Source organism: Candoia aspera, chromosome 3 (assembly GCF_035149785.1).
Source record: "Candoia aspera isolate rCanAsp1 chromosome 3, rCanAsp1.hap2, whole genome shotgun sequence".
Taxonomy (NCBI): Eukaryota; Metazoa; Chordata; class Lepidosauria; order Squamata; family Boidae; genus Candoia; species Candoia aspera.
The window spans coordinates 195,996,386-196,014,330 of record NC_086155.1 but is presented as its reverse complement, the minus strand read 5'-3'; the positions used below and the strand labels follow the sequence as shown (position 1 = coordinate 196,014,330).

The 17,945-nt window shown below is 42.7% G+C and overlaps 1 protein-coding gene across 3 annotated transcripts in view; it reads right to left on the bottom strand.

Annotated features, from left to right (window-relative positions):
• Positions 1-526: 526 nt before the first annotated feature.
• The window catches only part of DEPTOR (DEP domain containing MTOR interacting protein), a 59,363-nt gene continuing 41,944 nt past the window's right edge, over positions 527-17,945 (bottom strand). For 2 of the 3 annotated variants that reach the window (XM_063299627.1, XM_063299628.1), the window contains exons 7-10: positions 15,450-15,584; positions 11,839-11,909; positions 9,602-9,706; positions 527-2,070 (exon numbers count right to left, since the gene is read on the bottom strand). In XM_063299627.1, the coding sequence (XP_063155697.1) occupies positions 1,942-2,070; positions 9,602-9,706; positions 11,839-11,909; positions 15,450-15,584 (440 nt within the window). In that variant the 3' untranslated portion in view covers positions 527-1,941. The remainder of the gene's footprint in view (positions 2,071-9,601; positions 9,707-11,838; positions 11,910-15,449; positions 15,585-17,945) is intronic. The other variant, XM_063299629.1, reaches the window with a different exon arrangement.

The following is a 17,945-nucleotide window of genomic DNA, read 5'->3' as shown; positions in this document are numbered from 1 at the left end:
GAAATATGAAAGGCCAGAATTCCTTCACCTTTCTGGCCCAACTCTCCCTTCCACAGTATATAGGAGAGCCTATGTGAACTGAAGCTAAATTAGAACTGAGAGGTCTTCTTGTTCCTCACCATAGTTCCCAAGAAAAATGTCCAGTATCAGGAAAGTTCCCACAAGCATCAATGGAAGCTTCTTCTAAGATATAACTAGCAGCTCTAAAAGTATTTAATGGGTATCATGGAAGAAGAGTTAAATTCTTTCTCTCCGCTTGCCATGATCCTGATCCTGATCCTTTCCCTGTGGCTATTATGTATAAGGCAAATTGTGTTTGATAAGTGCATTCACACAATTAATTTCAAGTCTAGGTTGGTCACTGGAGATCTTACTGGGGACGGATGAAATGTGCGAATCACAGCCTCTGATGGCAAGTTGATCAGTACCCAAAAGAATATCAGTGGACTCTTTAACCCTTGCAGGGACATGACTAAGAGAAATATTAGAAAATGCTAAGGAACTGTGATAAATGTACACTTATCGCCATGGCTTATAAGATACTACTTTATTTGCTGTAGCACAAGGGATTTTGTTAGGCTTCTGTAACCGTCAAAACAAGAGTAGATTGACTTGCCTTTTGCAATATCAGAGATGTATTCAAAAAAATATCTCGGAATCTTGGATGTCCTAAAATTGTGGCATCGAAATTTATCCACTTTATTTATAAAAAAATATCTATATTGTAGCAAAGTGCATGTCAGCCAAATTATAATGTAAGATGATGGCCCCAGATGATCCAGAAATATGTAACACATCATACTAAGGTTCATATGCCCCGTGCTAGACTGGACTGTGTGGTATGCATCAGGGAGTGAATTCCCTTTGCTCTACTTTATTCTTAGGTGAGATTTTCATCAATGCAGCGGCAGAGCTTCTGTACTTGATAACGTTTCTTCTCCATCTCCATAGATAAAAAGATAAAGGTTGAGTTGAGCTTGACTCTGATGGATACAACCATATCATTTTGCTGGCAAAAATCTAGAAGTAATTTACCATCATTTTCTTTTGGGATAGCTTCTCACCTCCCCTGTCTAATACATAGACCCAGGATTTGCTAGTGGTCTGCTATTAAATAACTAAACAGGTCCTACTGGTTTAGCTTTTCAAGATCAGCCAAGCTCGACTACAGAACAGACTTAATTATGTAAAGCCGGCATGTTTAAAATGTACACTTGCTTCTTGTTGCACAACTTGTTCAGGAAGGAAGACTGGGTCTTCCTTGGAACCAAATCTGTAACAATCCTGCTTTAAAAATAAAAGTTTACTTCTAGCTGTACATTTGAACTGAAGTGGCTACCAGATCCTTAAAATGAAAGCTATCTGGACATGCAATAAGTCAACCTGCCCCAATGGGGTGTGTGCCAAACAAACTGGACCCAAACTTCTTGAATTCTCAGCCAACTCAGCCATTGGCTCTGATGGCTTGGAATTCTGGAAGCTGTGGTCATAATGTATCTGAAGACATTACGTTGAAAAAACTGGAGTCAATCTGTACAATCACAAATTAAAACGTGAATTAAAAAAAAAAAACCAAGATGACATTGAGAAGCTTGGCACAGACATGATTCCTAATTTCACAATCAGTTGAGATTTCACAACTGTACCAGACCTTGCCCATCCATGAGACTGTCCATCTAAGCTTGCCGTGACTTGGATATGCAACCATTCCTTTGTGTAGCACAAGCTGATTTGTGCTTCTGTAGTTTACACTCACCAGTGTGCACCCATGGTCTTAGACTAATCCACTGAAGACTCTATTACTACAGAAGGGGAGGAAAGTGCTGAGAAGGCAAAATGGATCTCTGAGAAAAAGTATGTTTTTATCCCCTAGTATAACTTTGCTTCAATTTGCCCAGCGGCTGAATCCATGATGGCGGAGCAGCAGATCAGGCATCAGTCTTAGGGCTCAATTTCTTCCATCACTTCCATGACGATGGTCCGAGGGCCAGTTAAGATGAGGTTGCTCACAGTCCTGTAATCTGCATGGAGAACATTTAGCCCATTCACTGAAACCACAAACTGACAAACCTGCGAGGAGGAGAAGAAACAGGCAAAGGCACTCAGTCATCATGCTGGAGAAAGGCACAATGTTCTGCTCTCAGCCTGAAAGCAAACTGGTTACGAAACGCTCATAAACTTTCTGCAGCCCAAGGACATACCATGCCAGCAAAGCATCTGCTTTAATATCACAGCTCCCAGCACGTTTAGAGTGATCCATTAACATTTGAATGCATCTCTTAATAATAAAGATTCTAATGAAGATCTTTTTGAATTTAACAAGTGCAGTCTGCTAAACTGGAAAGATGGTTTACAATGGTAGAACAATGGAGGAAAGGTGAGGAATGTGACAGCTTTTGGCAAGGAGAAGGCAAGGTTGCACAAGCCAATTGGAAGAATCCCAAGACAGCTTCTTAATTTTGCAGAACTTTGGGAACAAAGATGAGGGAGCCAAACAAAAGCTACCAGGAGTGTAACCAGGAAGGCACTCAGTTTTCTTGTACTGCAAAAATAAAATCTGACATGATTCCAGTGTTTGTGGAACTTTAATTAACTTCCTAAAAGTTACTGTCGACTGGACAGTCTATGCAGCAAAGATGCAATTCCCACTGCCCCACCTATTCTCAAGTTTCCTTATTAGATCTGGCCTTTAAAATCTTCAGACTTGTATGATAAAGTGGGCTAAAAGTTTTGCTTATAATATACAGATGGAACAATTGGAAAATGTGTGGCTGAGAGGATTGAAATTTTATGTTATATCTTAAAGAGATATAACATATGTTACACTATGTTATAATCTTAAAGAGAATTTTTATAAAATGATATATCATTGGTCAATGTCAACAAAGAATTTGTCTAGAATGTATAAAGGCACTTCAAATTTATGTTGGAAATGTAAACAAGAAGAAGGAACATTTTATCATGCTTGGTGGATGTGTAAAAAAGCTAGAAAATTCTCAATTCAAATACATACACTGATTTAGAGGATTTTAAAGATTAATATACAATTGAGACCAGAAGTTTTTCTTTTGGGATTGATGGACAAACCATTGGGGAAAAAGTCACGGAACTCTGTTTTTGTACATTATAACTGCAGCGAGATTATTGTATGCACAAAGATGAAAGGTTCAGCATTACCCATGATGTGGAATGGTTGGTGAAAATGATGGAACTTGCTGAGATGGCTAAATTGACTTCCTTAATCAGAGAAAAGACAATATCTACGTTTATTGCTGACTGGAAACTCCTTATGGACTTTTTGTGTAAAACAGAAAAAAGTGAACTTATGATTTATGGTTTTGATGATTAGACAGGATAGATTATAGAAAGAAGAGAATTATGTTGTAACCATAGAGTAAGAGGTAAATTTATAATCGTACTTATAACTGCTGTGAAGAAGATTGGAAGCTAGTTCTTTGTATCTTTTTTCTTTCTTTTCTATTTTTCTTTTACTTTCCCCCCTTTCTTGCTCTTTTAGCTCTTTGATTTCTTTCTTTTCTTTTTCTTAGTTTATTTTAGTTTGTATTAGTTTTATCTTCCTCTTTAAAAATCTTTAATAAAAATTATATATCTTTTAAAAAAGTGACTTAAAAATTGCCTATTTTTGAGACTCTCCCTTGGAATACCTTATAATTATCGAGTGTGCAAACTAGTAGGCTGCATTTGCTTTCCAAAGTTTAATGAATAAACTTTTTCCTGCCTCTTCCTCCATGAATCTGTTTGCCCCAGACTTTCCTCACCTGCTCTGGGGCAGAATTGGAGTCCCCTATTTAAAGGGAAATAAAACCCTTGTGTGGATGCATCACAGTCTAGCCTTCCTCTTAGCAGTGTCTTAAAATACAATAGAAACTGCTGGGGGGGGGGCATGGCAGTTTCCTGACTTGCAGTTCTGTATGTAAATGATATTTTCTGCAGCTCATTTTGATAAACATATAGGGTGACTAGAAACAACAAGAGACAGTGCCTTGACATTTTCAAGTAATGAACAAAGCTTTCTGCAGCAGCAAGTCCATCTGCCAACATGTGAGGACCCCACAACGTTTCTAAAATCATAGGATTTCTGTCCTCTCTGTATGTAGCTAGTTTATCTCTTTTCCAAATCGATCCTCCTGTCTTTGTTGTGTACATTTTCTGCAAACATCCCAATCCCTCAGTTCAAACGTGTTGCCCCCAGTGCCATGACAAAAGGGCCAGGGGGTGTTAAAGCAGCAAGCCCCCAATTCATCCTGGCTCCAAGAAGGTGACTACAGTTAGCTAAGGTGCCAGATCCACTCCTTAGCATCCATCATTTTTGCTTTGTGTCATCTGTTACCTGAATTTTTAAATAGGCAAGGCTCTAACCTAGTTAATACAGAGAGCTTCCCAGGCACTTCAGTGTTATCAGAGTAAAAGTATCTTAGGCGGGAACTGAATGCTGTGCCTTCCGTCAGAACATCTTTTGTTTAACACTCATCCCCAGGGAGAGTTTTTCAGCACACATCGCATCTGTGTGAATGTGTCTCACTAACACCTCATTGGCTAAGGAATGGGCGGTGTGTGAGAGGGCAACAATCCAGATCTGGCATAAACAGAAGATTACAGCTCCAGAGAATAAACATTAATCACTTTCAACCCGCAGGAGCTCAAAGCTGGCTGGGTGTCACATTACTGCAGAAACTCTCTAGGAAGTGTTTACTGGAAGCTAGCGTTCAGAAGTGAGAAAAACAACAGTGTCTGCTCTCCTGTAGGTTTCTTCTGCCTCTGTGGCAGCGCTCTTTGTGTAGCTAAAGCAAGCAGTGACTCTTAACAAGCTAGCAACAAAAAAAGCAAGGTTATGAGGGGGCCCGGTCGCTAGATGAAAGTTTTGTAAAACTTTGCACACAGAGGGAGTAAAATCTCCTCTGAGCCAACTTTGATGCCTGCTGACTTCATGGTTTCCTCACCAGTGGTACAGAAATGGGTCACCTCCTCATTCTTTTAGTTTATAGCCAATGGATTCCCTGGGGCTCTCTCAACCAAGCATTAACCACATCTGACTTTGCTTAGCTCCCAAGCCCCCAAGGCGTTTCCACTTCCAATGGCTACATATGATGACAGCAGCATCACCCACAAGTTAAAAAAAATAATCCAGAGAGATCCTTCCTCCCTCTCTCCCTTCCCTTTGCTCTTCCATAATGTCTCTTTCTGCTTTCCCACTCTCCAAACTTGCTCTGTCCTCAATGAGGCATCAACCGAGTGGCATTGGCAGGAAGGGGAACGGAGGTGGCAAATGACCAAAGCAGGTTGCTCCAATGCAATGCAAATTTCCCCGTTTTGTACTGTACGTGAATTGTGACATCACCTGCACACAGGAAAGGACTGGAGCTTCAGCTGCAGCACCATGTCATAATAAATGTTTGCAGTATGATGTTGCAATGTTGCTTTCATCATACAGAGGGCCTACAGACACAACTGCCTGAATTCCAAACATTTTGACTTCGTCCCATTGAGGAAGTCCAACCTAAGTGAATCAGGATTGGTCTAGTTACAACATGAAACACAGAGGCTACTTTGTGCCCTGAAGGCTCCTGAGATGGGAACACCTACAAAGCAGGCTGAGATGCCGTATTTGTTGGCACTATTCATCCTCAGGGCGGAAGGAAAAAAGGGGACTCCAAAAAGGATTAATCTCTAAGGCAGACAGAATTTCAGCATCCAAATTCCCACCAAGAGCTGCTGAACTTTAAAGGCTATTTTAAGTTGCCAGCAAATGCTCTGAAGGGGGAAGAGGTCACAGCTGTGAGGTCTGGCAGAGGGTGCACTCACTGCAGCAATAATTGGGCTCCTGCCCAGGCTGGAATTGGCAAGCCAAATTAACACACAAGCAAAACCCTGTAGCTCTGCTGGCAGCCAAGGCTGAAGCAGCCTCACCACTGTCTGAATGGGCCCAGCTGCTGGGGCTCAGCACTTGGCTCCCAGGCCTTTCCATCTTGGATAGCTTCATCTTAGGTGCCCATCAAGCAGCTTCAGCAAAACAGGCTCTAGACTTGTTTGAAATATTCATCTCCCCCCATACTCAGACCAACTGGTCTGGGACAGGTATGGGCAGCAACTGCACAACTATCTGCAGTCCTCAGGAGTGGTCCACACAGTGTGGTCAAGAAAGTCAAGTTGGTGGCCACAATGATGCCATCAAAGATCCGTTTTATATACGGTCCTTTGCAGAGGCCCCTCTCACACCCCTGCACATTATGATCCTGTAGCCCTTGGTTGCAAAAACATACCCATCCTCTGCTTTGTACTTTATAATCCCCAGCAGCATGGCTTTTGTAGTCCCAAAACATCTGAAAGGCACCAGTTTGGGAAAAAGTGGCTTAATTATTCTCCCATCTACTATTGCTTCCCTCCCTTCCTTGGTTCTTTGCATCAAGTCCACACCTGAAAAATCCATTTGGGAGAAGCAGTCTGGGAAAGATCTTGTTGACGGTTCAATTCCCCAACCCACTTTTCCCCTTTTCTGGCTGAGTCCACACAATACACTCCAAACAAAGCCAAACTAACAAAGCTGCAGCTTAGCATGTTGCATGAATCTGCTGTGGCTTGTACACCATGTTTTCTAGGTTAACGTGTTGTGTGAACCCAGCCAATTTATTTTGTTCAGCCAACCATGGCTGTGCAAGAAGTGAAACAGGTCTGTGTGCTCAACAGGAGGACAAATCCATCATACAACCAATCCAAGAAGCCAAACCTAAACCCCCCTCATGTATAAATCAGGTATCAGCAGAGAAAAATCATGTGCACATGAGATTTTACACATGCTGGCTTCCCACTACATGTGTGAAGTCTTTACCCTGCTGACATGGATATTTTGAGTTGGGTTACATCAGTGGACCATGCTCATGGCATAGGGGATATTTATAGGGATATTTGTAGGGTACAGTATATACCAAGCCTGGGTATGAGGTTCACAAGAGGTGCTTCCCTGGTGCTCAGCCATCTCTCGAAGTTTTAAAGCAGCCGCATCCTTTATAGTTGCTCTGAAAGTTATCCCCAGACCTCTGCGTGCAAGTATGTACGCTGCCATTTTGCTTCCTTCATAATCTCAGTGAAAGTGTTTTGTGAGCAGGCACAAGTAAAAACCAGGGACAGCTTCTGAAGCTGCCACTCAAAGGTTTTGACAAGGAAACAACTGCTTTAACACTGCAGAGGGAGGTCCTGTTTGTGCTAACATGCTTTGTAAAGCATCTTTTCGAATGGTTTGCAAGAACCCTGCTGGGTATTCTTCCTCTTTGAACACTGGATCAGAGCTATTAATGAAAAATATCAGGTAAAACCATATCCACTTTTGGAAAGAAGTGTCCTTAGTCCGGAGACTAAGTCTTCTCACCTGGAGCAGCACTACTGTTTTTACTGAGCAGCTAATGTCCTTATCACATTTGGCAGCTCGTTGAAATGAAAACAAAACAAAATCCTGACTCAGTGCTTTTAGCTTCCAGCTGGATCCAGCAGGCCTTACTGGATCTCTATGAGCAATGACTACAATGGCTTGTTAGAGGGAGCTGCAGGTGTCTGCACAGCTTTATCTCTGGGTCAATATTGACTCCACTTCTGTTTCAGTCCTGGGATACAAAGCCTGACTCTGTTATGTTCCTGGGTGCTCAAGAGAAAGTTGCCACTTCTCATCAGACTAATTTCATGCTCTTGCAAATCTGATAGCAAACTGCCAGAGGATCTTTTCAAATTTCCTCCCACCCAACAAGGCCATTCCTTGATATTTTATGACTTAAGACAAAGAATGAACTGTCAGATGGTTATTTTACTGTTTACCTACCTACCTTACTTATTTTCTGTAACAATAAACAAAACCAGACTAAGCAGAGGAAACTTTGGCATACACAGGCTTTCACTCAGCATAAAAATAACTCCAGAGAGCTCCCATTAACAGGATATTAAGAAGAGGGACTTTCAGGGATATCTGAGTCTCTCCTTCATTTTTTCTAGAAATGAATGGTTGGTTGAAGGCCTGCCTATTTTTTCCCAACATACCTGCCTATCAAATCTGGGCTGCAAACATCTGAAGGCCAGTAAACAGCAGCAAAAAGTCAAGATAATTTTAACTCTCTGTTGCCATCTAGAAGTTGTCCAGATGCTTGCAGCCCAGTTCTGATAACCTGAGGTTTAGGCCTTTTTCCAGAACGAGTGATTTTTGGATCCGTCTCCCTGCCGCCTTGCAAGACGCAAAGCACAACTTTGTAGTTATGTGTTCTTTCCAGCTTTACAGAACAATAATTCTTCAAATCTGCCTGCCGGGTTGTAGGGCCAACTCTTGCCCTGGGTGTTTGTTCTGCGTGTTGCAAACAACAGGAGTGCAAGACATGCACGTGTGAGGAGGATGAAGACTGCAACTTTTCTAAACAAAGGCAGTAGGCAGTAAACCTCCAGAAATGTGCAGGCCTCTGGGTGCATCTCAACACAGAGCAGACAAGGCAGCCTTGGTGCCAAGGACTTTTGGAGAAAGCAAATGTTCAATGTGAGATCCTTTGCCCTTTTCGTTCTTGCGAAGTTTTCTCAGTCTTGTCTTTTGATGGGATGTTCCAAGCTATTCTGGCAGGAGCATTGGATTAGACAAGGAAAATAATGTCTTCGCTGCTGGGATGTATTACTGCACTGAGTGGGAAGGTCCTTATTTTATCACTCTAAGGGAGATTCAGGAGAGGAAGAGGAACATCTGGCTGTTACCTAGGTCAGAGAGGGATCCATATGTTGTCCCAAGAGCCCTTCTAAACTGCAAATTTCAATGTGTCAAAAGGATAAATTGATCAAATACATGTGAAGTGAACATATTAAAAAAAAGATAGAGATGCCCTCAAATCAATCTCATCTTCTGGGGATGTCATGGATTCAAACACAGAGTTTCTTCATAACAGGAGAAAAGTAATTTGTCACTGCCTTCCTTCTGGAATGTTTTTCAACTTCTCACTGTAGACCAGTGTTTCTCAACCTTGGCAACTTTAAGACGTGTGGAGTTCAATTCCTAGAATTCCCCAGCCAGCCATGCTGAGTGGGGAATTCTGGGAGTTGAAGTCCACATGTCTTAAAGTTGCCAAGGTTGAGAAACGCTGCTGTAGACTATATACCAGGGATTTCCTGGGGGCCTCCCATCCAGGTTCCTAACCAGGTCCTGCCATGCTTAAGTTCTGAGCCCTCTGCTAAGATTCTGTAAACATATTAACTCCATTTAATGAATTCAATTTAGATCATAGCTGAATGTGAATTAAATAAAACCAAGTTTAATTTTTGTCCCAGTTCTAGTGAGTTGCTGGTATATATGCAGCTCCCAGAACACACTCAGAGGTTCAGAGTGGCCCTTGCACACCCCTTATAAGATTATAAGAACAACAGCCTAACTAACTTCTGCCACGACACAGCATGCAGTGTCTATGTTGCAGATGGGTAGATCAATGATCTGGGCAGCTGTCAGACAGGACTGTTTTCATAAGAGCTGTATGGAAGTTCTTATCCCGGCTGAAGTGGCCCAAAAGCCTGTCCCTCCAGGTCCCCAACCCTGCCCCCTTTAAAATGTTTAACTGCATTAACAGGTTACCTTCATTCCCGATGCAGCTGCTGGCCCACTGGGATCCACAGCTTGCACGTGGCAGGGCTTACTCCCACGCACCACGAATCCCCACCCAACAGCATCACCTACAATCTTAAAAGAAAAGAAGACGGCCACATTGAATCCTGTTAATATTCTGTCTCTGACTGCAGTATCTCTCTCTTTTTTTTAAGCAAACCAATGGCATTTGGTATTCGGCTCTGATACAGTGGGTAAAGTCTACAGCCTCGCTTAATTCCTGCCTAAAAATAGTTAAGCTTCCCAGTAAAGCAGGTCATTCTGGAACAAATTCTTAGATACAACTACATTCCTTTGTAGGCGCACATGATGGTTTGGTGAACAGGAAGACGTTCCAACTCCTGTTTTGAGGAGAGATCCCAACAGATTTTAGACATCTTAATGACAGGGTTAGCATAGCTCACTTTTTCATATCTCCTTTCTCCAAACACTAAATTCATCTACCTAAAAAAAAAAAAAATCACCCACACGACTTGCAGTGTACCAATTGGGAATTATCCAAGACATTTACCAACAGACCTAACGTCTGTTTACAATGAAGAGTAATTTCTTCTCTTTCTTTAGCCCAGCAAAACAACAACAATGCAAGGTGGAAAGTTTGTGAAGGAGCACTTACTAACTCTTCTATTCTGTACTTAAATCTGCATTCCAAGAAGTGTCAGAAAGTACACCTTCCTCCTCAGAGACCAAAAATTAGAGCCAATCTGAAGCATTTATACTATACTAGACAACCCGTATCCTGTTGGGTCATCCTTTCAGAGATATTTCCTTACCTAAACAGAGAAACAGAATGACCACGGGCAAGCAAAAAAGCAGGGGGAGAGGGAGTGACTTCTAACTTCCTGCCAGCTTCCCCATTGACTTTGCTTGTTTGAAGCTGGCAGGGAGCATCGGAAATCATTCCTCTTCCTCCTCAGCTGACCTGCAGAACTGCCTGCCACCTTGCTGGGGGGAGGGGGAACAAAGGGAGCCGTGGACTGCAAGGAAGACTGCACCCCTGCTCCCCATCCCGGTGTGTCCCCAAGGGCTGCCTTCCTCTAGGGAGGAAGAGGGCTCACCTGCCAACCACTGGTGCCCCCCAGCCAGCCCTACCTTGCCAGCAGGCACCTGAGTCACTCCTTCATCCTTCCCTTGCCACCCAGGGCTGCTAAGTGATTTCAGATTTTGGCTTCAGTTCCAAAGCAACCCATTGCCACTCACCCGTTGGGCCTTGCCGCTTGCCACTCACCCGTTGGGCCTTGCCGCAGCCGATTGGGAGCAGGGGCCTGAGGGAGGTGGGAGAGAGGGAAGGGATATGCCCCTCCCATCTTCCCTTGCACCCTGCAACCTATAGGTTTCTGTGAAGTGAAGTGTAGTCGGAAGGTGTGGTGGAGCTGAAACAACCACAACGTTACCAAATTTCAATTCCATGGGAGTATTGGGTCCCAGTTTTGGATGCATGGGCTAACTTACAGAATTGAGATACCTTGGTTCTAAAACTGTTGCCCTATGATGCACCATTTCGCCCAATTGAAGGTTACAAACAGACACGAGGGTTTTAGTAGTATATAGATAGACTATATGCTAGTTTATATATTATCTTTGCTCAGATAATGCATATACAGGAAGTGTCTCTTGTAAGTTGCAAAGCATTTCATGTTCAAAATGTTTCTCTGCATGTGTGTTTGTATGCATATGTGTATGGATACATGTGTGTATGTATGCACGTATGTGCATGTCTATCTGCACATCTGTATCTGTATCTACTGTATTTGTATGTATCTGTCCAGCTCATTTCTTGGTGATTGCATGCACATGTTCATATAGTTTTCATTGGCAGTGATATGGAAGCAACTTGCCATTCCTAGCCTATTTCCTTGACATTTTCTGCTGGTCTCCCATCCAAGTACCAACCCATTCCAACCCTGCTTAGCTTTCTGAGATCAGCCCTGAACCCATCTCCAGTTGGGCACATAAATATATTCCTCTAATCTTATCAATCATATTTATAAGCTCAGGAACTGACTTCAAAACGGGTGCATTATTTCTACCCACTGCATGAAAATAAGCTTTCAAGGACCTCAACTTATGCCACTGTCCAGTTCAGCACCTGAAATTTAATACCTAAAACTCTAAGCAACAGTTGCAGCACTGCATAAATATTTGTGGGTATAAATGATCAAAATGTGATGAGCAACAGAAAATAAAGAAATGAATCGGAAACTTACAGTGAATGTCTTCCTGGCATAGGGAGCCCCAGGCCTCAGGAGTTCCTCAGGGGTCACTGTTCTCTTTAATACTGCAAAAAACCCAGAAAGGACACCTAAATAAGGCTTGGTTCTGGTTATTCTTCAGAGGTTGAAGCTGCTTCCAAATTAGGAGTTTAGTTTGGAATTGCCTGTCCTCATTCAGTCTATTTTTTTACAAGGATTGTATTGCTATTTCTACTAACTTCTGCTTTTTACTTCTCCCAAAGATGACTTTTTTGAAAATAGAGCAATTATTCTGTACTTACCCTAAGAGGGAAATCATTGGGCCATTTTTCACAACTGTCAAGGACATCCCATGTTCATTGGCAGCACCGTGATTTACAAAGTGTCAAAAATGACCAAGACGTGCTCATGCCAAGAACTTACAAGGGAAAAAGGCTGCAGCAAGGAGTGCCCTCTCGCCTCAAAAAATATAAAGAAAATAGTAAGCTGGTTGCTGATCTGCACTTCTCCCTCTCGTAAAGTCTACCTGTGCATTTTGACATTTGTGCATGCGCCCAGGAAATGCCCAGTTTCTGAGCATTTAAATCCGAAGAAACAAAATACAGTTACAGCCCTGAATAACCACAAGGAAGAAGAGAAGGAACGATGCTCTTAATCTGAATGATGTCACAAGCACTGTTCAACAGACCCCACGGTGCTTTTTTATTGCCTTGTCCATAGAAATCAGGCATCAGCCCTACGAACTCCGCTGAAGTAAATGGGACTGCCTTTTAAGCCTACATGGTTAAGAACACTCTGATATTCATTGCAACTGAAACTGATGTGCAGAAGTTGAGTGACCTCCTCCTAATTTCCTCTCCTGTTATGGACATTACACTTACCAGCAATCAAAGTATAAATGCTGGGTGGCTGGGAATATTAGTCATTTATACTTTGCTTGCTGGTAAGTGTAATGTCCATAACAGGAGAGGAAATTAGGAGGAAATATATCTAGAAGCACAAAAATCAGTCATGCTTGTGGATTCACAAGACGATTAAAGCAGCCTCCATCACACAGCCTGAAAAGAGCTATTATGGGGCTACAGAAACTGTCTGTTGAAGTTGTTAATGCACAGCCAGACTGATGTGAGAAAGGAGGATCCCAAATTATTTCTTCACAGTCAAATTTCCTTTGGAATAAGCATATTTTTATCCTTCTCCAGAAATGAGTTACTTTTCATATTTCAGGAAACACAGGAAATCACTTAGAACAAAAATAGGCTGGTACTGGCATTCATCTTGTTAAAGAAGGGTGGCCTTGACAGATATTAATTGATGTGACAGCTGAAAGAATTTTGTAGTCATAGCATCATCACTTTGTTGTTCCACTTTCATGTGCTACCCTGTTTCATTCACAGCTCAAATAAATCAAAGGCGGTCTTGTTTGGCATGGGCTGCGGCTTGCAATCTCATTTGAGTAACAGAGAAGACTTATGGACTGATCTACAATTGAGAACCAAACCAAGCAGAAAACTTGATTTTTAATCTGGTGGATTTTAATCTGGTGGATTTTAATCTGATTCTGAGATGATTCTGCAGCCAGTGGAATTCTACAAACACATGGCTCTAGTGTCAGTGATTCAGGATGTGGTGTCTTTTGGCAGATTGCTTCTCCAAGAAAAGTTTTTTACTTTGCAATTGCTATGCTCGGAAGATAGCATTTTACAAGCAGTTCAGGCATTTGTAATCCTCCCTTGCTTTTTCACCAATTCTTTTGTCTTTTTGTTTAAACCAAAACTCCACTAAGGACAGACAAATGGAAAAACTCACACTGCCTTCAGACTGCTTCTGCTCGGAATCATTAATCTAGAAGCATCTCCAAGTTCTGACCAGTGCTTTGAGAGACATGGCAGTGGTTTCCACCTCCCTGTCTATTCACATACCATCAGTGCTGTGAATTCAACACAGACAGCAGCGAATGTTAGACGAAGGATGACTGTACGAGAGTCCATGAAGAATTGCTTGTAAAATCGAATGCATCACTGCTTAGTCAATGTTCACAAACACTGTAAAGCCACAAGTGTTGAACACACAGTAAGACAAGTGGTTGCCTCTGTTGCTTCAACCTAAGGAACACCCAGTAGCCCAGAGGCCATTTGAATAATATGTGGTAGGTCTGGTTTCTGGCTCAGCACCTATGTCAACACAGCTATCTGTGGTTTGGGAACCCAGCTTGAGGATGCTTCCAGGCAAGAGGAAAAATCATACCAAAACCAACACTCTATGCATTATATCTGTTGCTGGGAGATGCCTCTTCCAACGTGCAGAGATATAAAATACTGGAATGTTTTATCATTTAAACACCCCAGCTTATCTGAACATAGCTTATCAGGGTTCTCTTTAGCCTGGCATGCTAGCTTTGAATGTGCTGGCATGTTTGTTTATTTAACCACAGAAAGCCTGCAGACATTCAGTTCCATACCTTTGAATGGAAATGGTACAGGTCTCCAAAAGAAATATTACGTGGGATTGTCACTTGTAGAGTTTAGTCTACCATTGTCTAGACAGGTGGTGATTTGTTTGATTATTTGCTCAGATAAGACAGACAGGTGATGACTTTTGCTTTTTTAATATACATTTTATTCAATTAATTTCACCACAAGCATGTACGCAGGTTAGAACTGGGGAGAGATCTGGATTCAAAGGGTAAAATACAATTAGGAGTGCATATGTATCTCCCGTTCAGACCTTTAACCCAGGACAAACAGTTTCCTTCATATCTGCTTCAAATCAGATATGAAGCTGGCTGCGGAATTCTGGGAGTTGAAGTCCACACATCTTAAAGTTGCCAAGTTTGAGAAACGTTAAAGGGTTCCTGACAGCTGTTATGCACACAATTGTCCTCCAAACCCCTGAATCCAAATCTCTGCATAGCCCTAAACAAGGGACAACATTCTGTCAAGTCAAACTCACCTTCTGGTTTTTAAGTCTTATTTGCAACAATACAGAAATCGGTTGCTGTTGCCTTCTGCCAGGATGTAAGATTTGGAGGGGTGAGGGTAGGGGTGAGAGTGAGATACAGAGCATAAAGCTATGTAAAAATTGTGGAGTCCTTGGTGATCTCTGAGCTGTGTGCTGATGTTGTTACCTAGCTGGGTCATGAAATGTCTCCAAGCAAACCACCAAGCTCAGAGAGCACCAGGGACTCCACAGGTCAACCCTGAGCCACAGAGACTTTCTTCTCTGTAAAAAATATGCAACCAAATGTCTTTATAAAGCACACTTTTGTAGTGAGGATATGTCCCCTTGTAGCAAGGATGTCCCCTTGTATTGAGACAAGCGCTGTTATCTCAAAAAGCCAAATACAACCTTAAGCTATATATAAGCATTAATTCTGCCTGGGATCATAATTGCTCCTCCAAAACAGTTATTAATTCCTGCCAAGGAAAACAGCCATTTCTGAGCCATTTTCATCATGGGGAACAAAAAGGGTTAAATTTGCTCTCCAATAAATAAACCACCATCACATTCCCCAGCCCAGGAGCTGCTCTTTGCATTTAAAAAGAAATGTGCACGTTAAGTGCAACGATGATGCGGAAGTCCGGCCCCTGAACAGTCTCTGCGGCAAACATGCCTCGGCATCCTACCAGATTTGGGGTTGCAGAGGACAGGCGGGCTGCTGCCGAGGGTCGGGCTGCTGCTGAAGTACCCACTGCTGCCACAGCTGCTCATGCTGCTCCGTCTCACCGCAGAGACAATCTTGATCTCCTTGCTGGGGCTGACTGTCCAAACCAAAGAGCGAGGGAGATTTAGGTAGAAGACAAGAACCCTGCTTGCGTCTCTCGCTTTTCCATCCCTTCAGAACCATATTACAGGTAGTTCTCATTGAATGGCCACTCGTTCAGCAACCGTTCAAAGTTACAACGGTGCTGAACCAGGGGGACTTAGGACATTGTCACGGCCGTCACAACATCCCTGTGGTCACGTGATTGCAGTCCGGGCATTCGGCAACTGGCTCAAAATTACCACGGGTGCAGCGTCCTGTGGTCAGGTGATCGCCATTTGTGACTTTGCTGCCAGCTTCCAACAAGCAAAGTCAATGGGGAAGCCAGCAGGAGGTTGCAAACGGTGATCATGTGACCACGGGACACTGTGACTGAATGGGATTCACCTAACGACGGCAACTGGAATGGCCGGAACTGCCGCTGTAAGTTGGTGCAGTCGTGTGATGTCACACTTTAGGACTGCATCACTTAGCAATGGAGTTGCCAGTCCCAATTACAATCATTAAGCAAGGACTACCTGTGCCATTTTCTACCTTCTTGGGCACATTTTCTACTATACACAAAAGATACAAATCACTTCAAGCCATTCTGCTTGGCCATGTGGCTGTCTTTGGGTAATTCCATGCCAGTGACTTATTCTGCCATTCTTGTGCCAAGATAACACTAATGAGGATAGGCTTTATAGCACTTCAGTGATGGCTGGGTGATGCTATGGAAATGCAAAAAGGGAAAAAGGAGCTTCATTGCTGCTAACCTGGGAGACAGAAAAGAGAGAACTTTAGAGTCTCCCTCCAACTTACCCAACAGAAAAATGCACAGGATGTCATTCAGACAGTGCCTTGGGTTATTGCTGGTCCTGAAACAACAACAATAATACCCCTTGCCACCCCAAAAAGGAAATTAAACACACTGATGGTGCCTAACATTGTATTCATTTATCTGGTTGTCTGCCAGAAACATCTACATGCTTGCTGTGAAGCATCGGTGGATCCACTTCAGCTGCATACTGTGTCACCTGAAACCCTTATGCTGGGAGGTGGGGTGAATCAAGAATCACTGGGAAAACAGACTACTCACCAAGCCTACGCAACATCTACAATATGTGATATGCATTGGCCAGATACTTATTCACATTACATTTTGCTTCTCAGGTTTACAACAAGCACAGATTTAAATTTGCGTAATAAAGAAAACAAGAAGTTATCTTATACCAAGACAGACCATTTATGGTCTCCAGAGGTAAGCACTCTGCATTCCTACAGCCTCAGTCTCTTTTCAAAATATCTCTGCAAGATCGGTTCAAACCTGTCAGGCTTCAGTAGCAAGCAGGGCTCAAGCCACTTAGGCAAGCTCATAAGCAATCCAAGAACTTATGACTAGTAATATTTATGGAAGAAAGTTAGGAAGTCGTAACCAAAAAAAAAAATTCAATAACTTCTATGGTTCAAGAACTAGGCCTATACATAGAAACAATGTTCAAACTCTCTTGTATGTCTTTTTTCTTCCTGCTGCATGTAAACAACTTTTTGCCCCCCCTCCCCTCTTCTGTGCATTCCAGTCTAACTATCCTTTGATTCTGCAATGGTTATCTTGTTTCTCACTGACTGTGTGAGAGATAATTGTCCTAGGACCATTGGAGGGAGCACTCTCTTTTTCTGCAATCCATTACTTGGGAGGAAGAAAAGGTGGAGTGAAGGAAAGGGATATGAGAGATAAAATGAGTGGGCCCCTGCTCCACTTTGCTACCTTTTGCCCTACCCACCAGGTGGCTGCCAAAAGACTGTGACCCTAAGAGGAAAGAAGAAAAGCCTTTGCCCACCTCTGATTTCCTGTACTAGCACTCCCCAAAAGCTCAGATGGAGATATCAATGAAGATTCTCAGTCATCCAAGTGAAATTGTCTGTAGGTTGAGCCATGGCAACTGGGTTTCTTTCTTTTTGGTTAAAACGTTTCGCTGCTTGTCCAAGCAGCTTCTTCAGTCTGGGCAAAGGTTGGTGACAGGACCCATTATATGTCTTCCAGGGTGCCTGCATTGCCCCAGTGCATTGTAGGGACATGCAGCCACCGTGGAAGACATGTATATGGGGTCCCCTCACCAACCTTTGCCCAGACTGAAGAAGCTGCTTGGACAAGCAGTGAAACGTTTCAACCAAAAAGAAAGAAATCCAGTTGCCATGACTCAGCCTACAGACTCAGATGGAGGTCTGTCATACCACCAGATGCTTTAGCAGAGAAATGCCAGGGATGAGAATTTTTGCCTGCAGGGCATATTCCCTGCCATATCCCACTGTAAAGCATTAAAAGGCCAACACCCTGGTGTAATTAATAGCAATAAACTTCATGTGCATAGACAGGCAT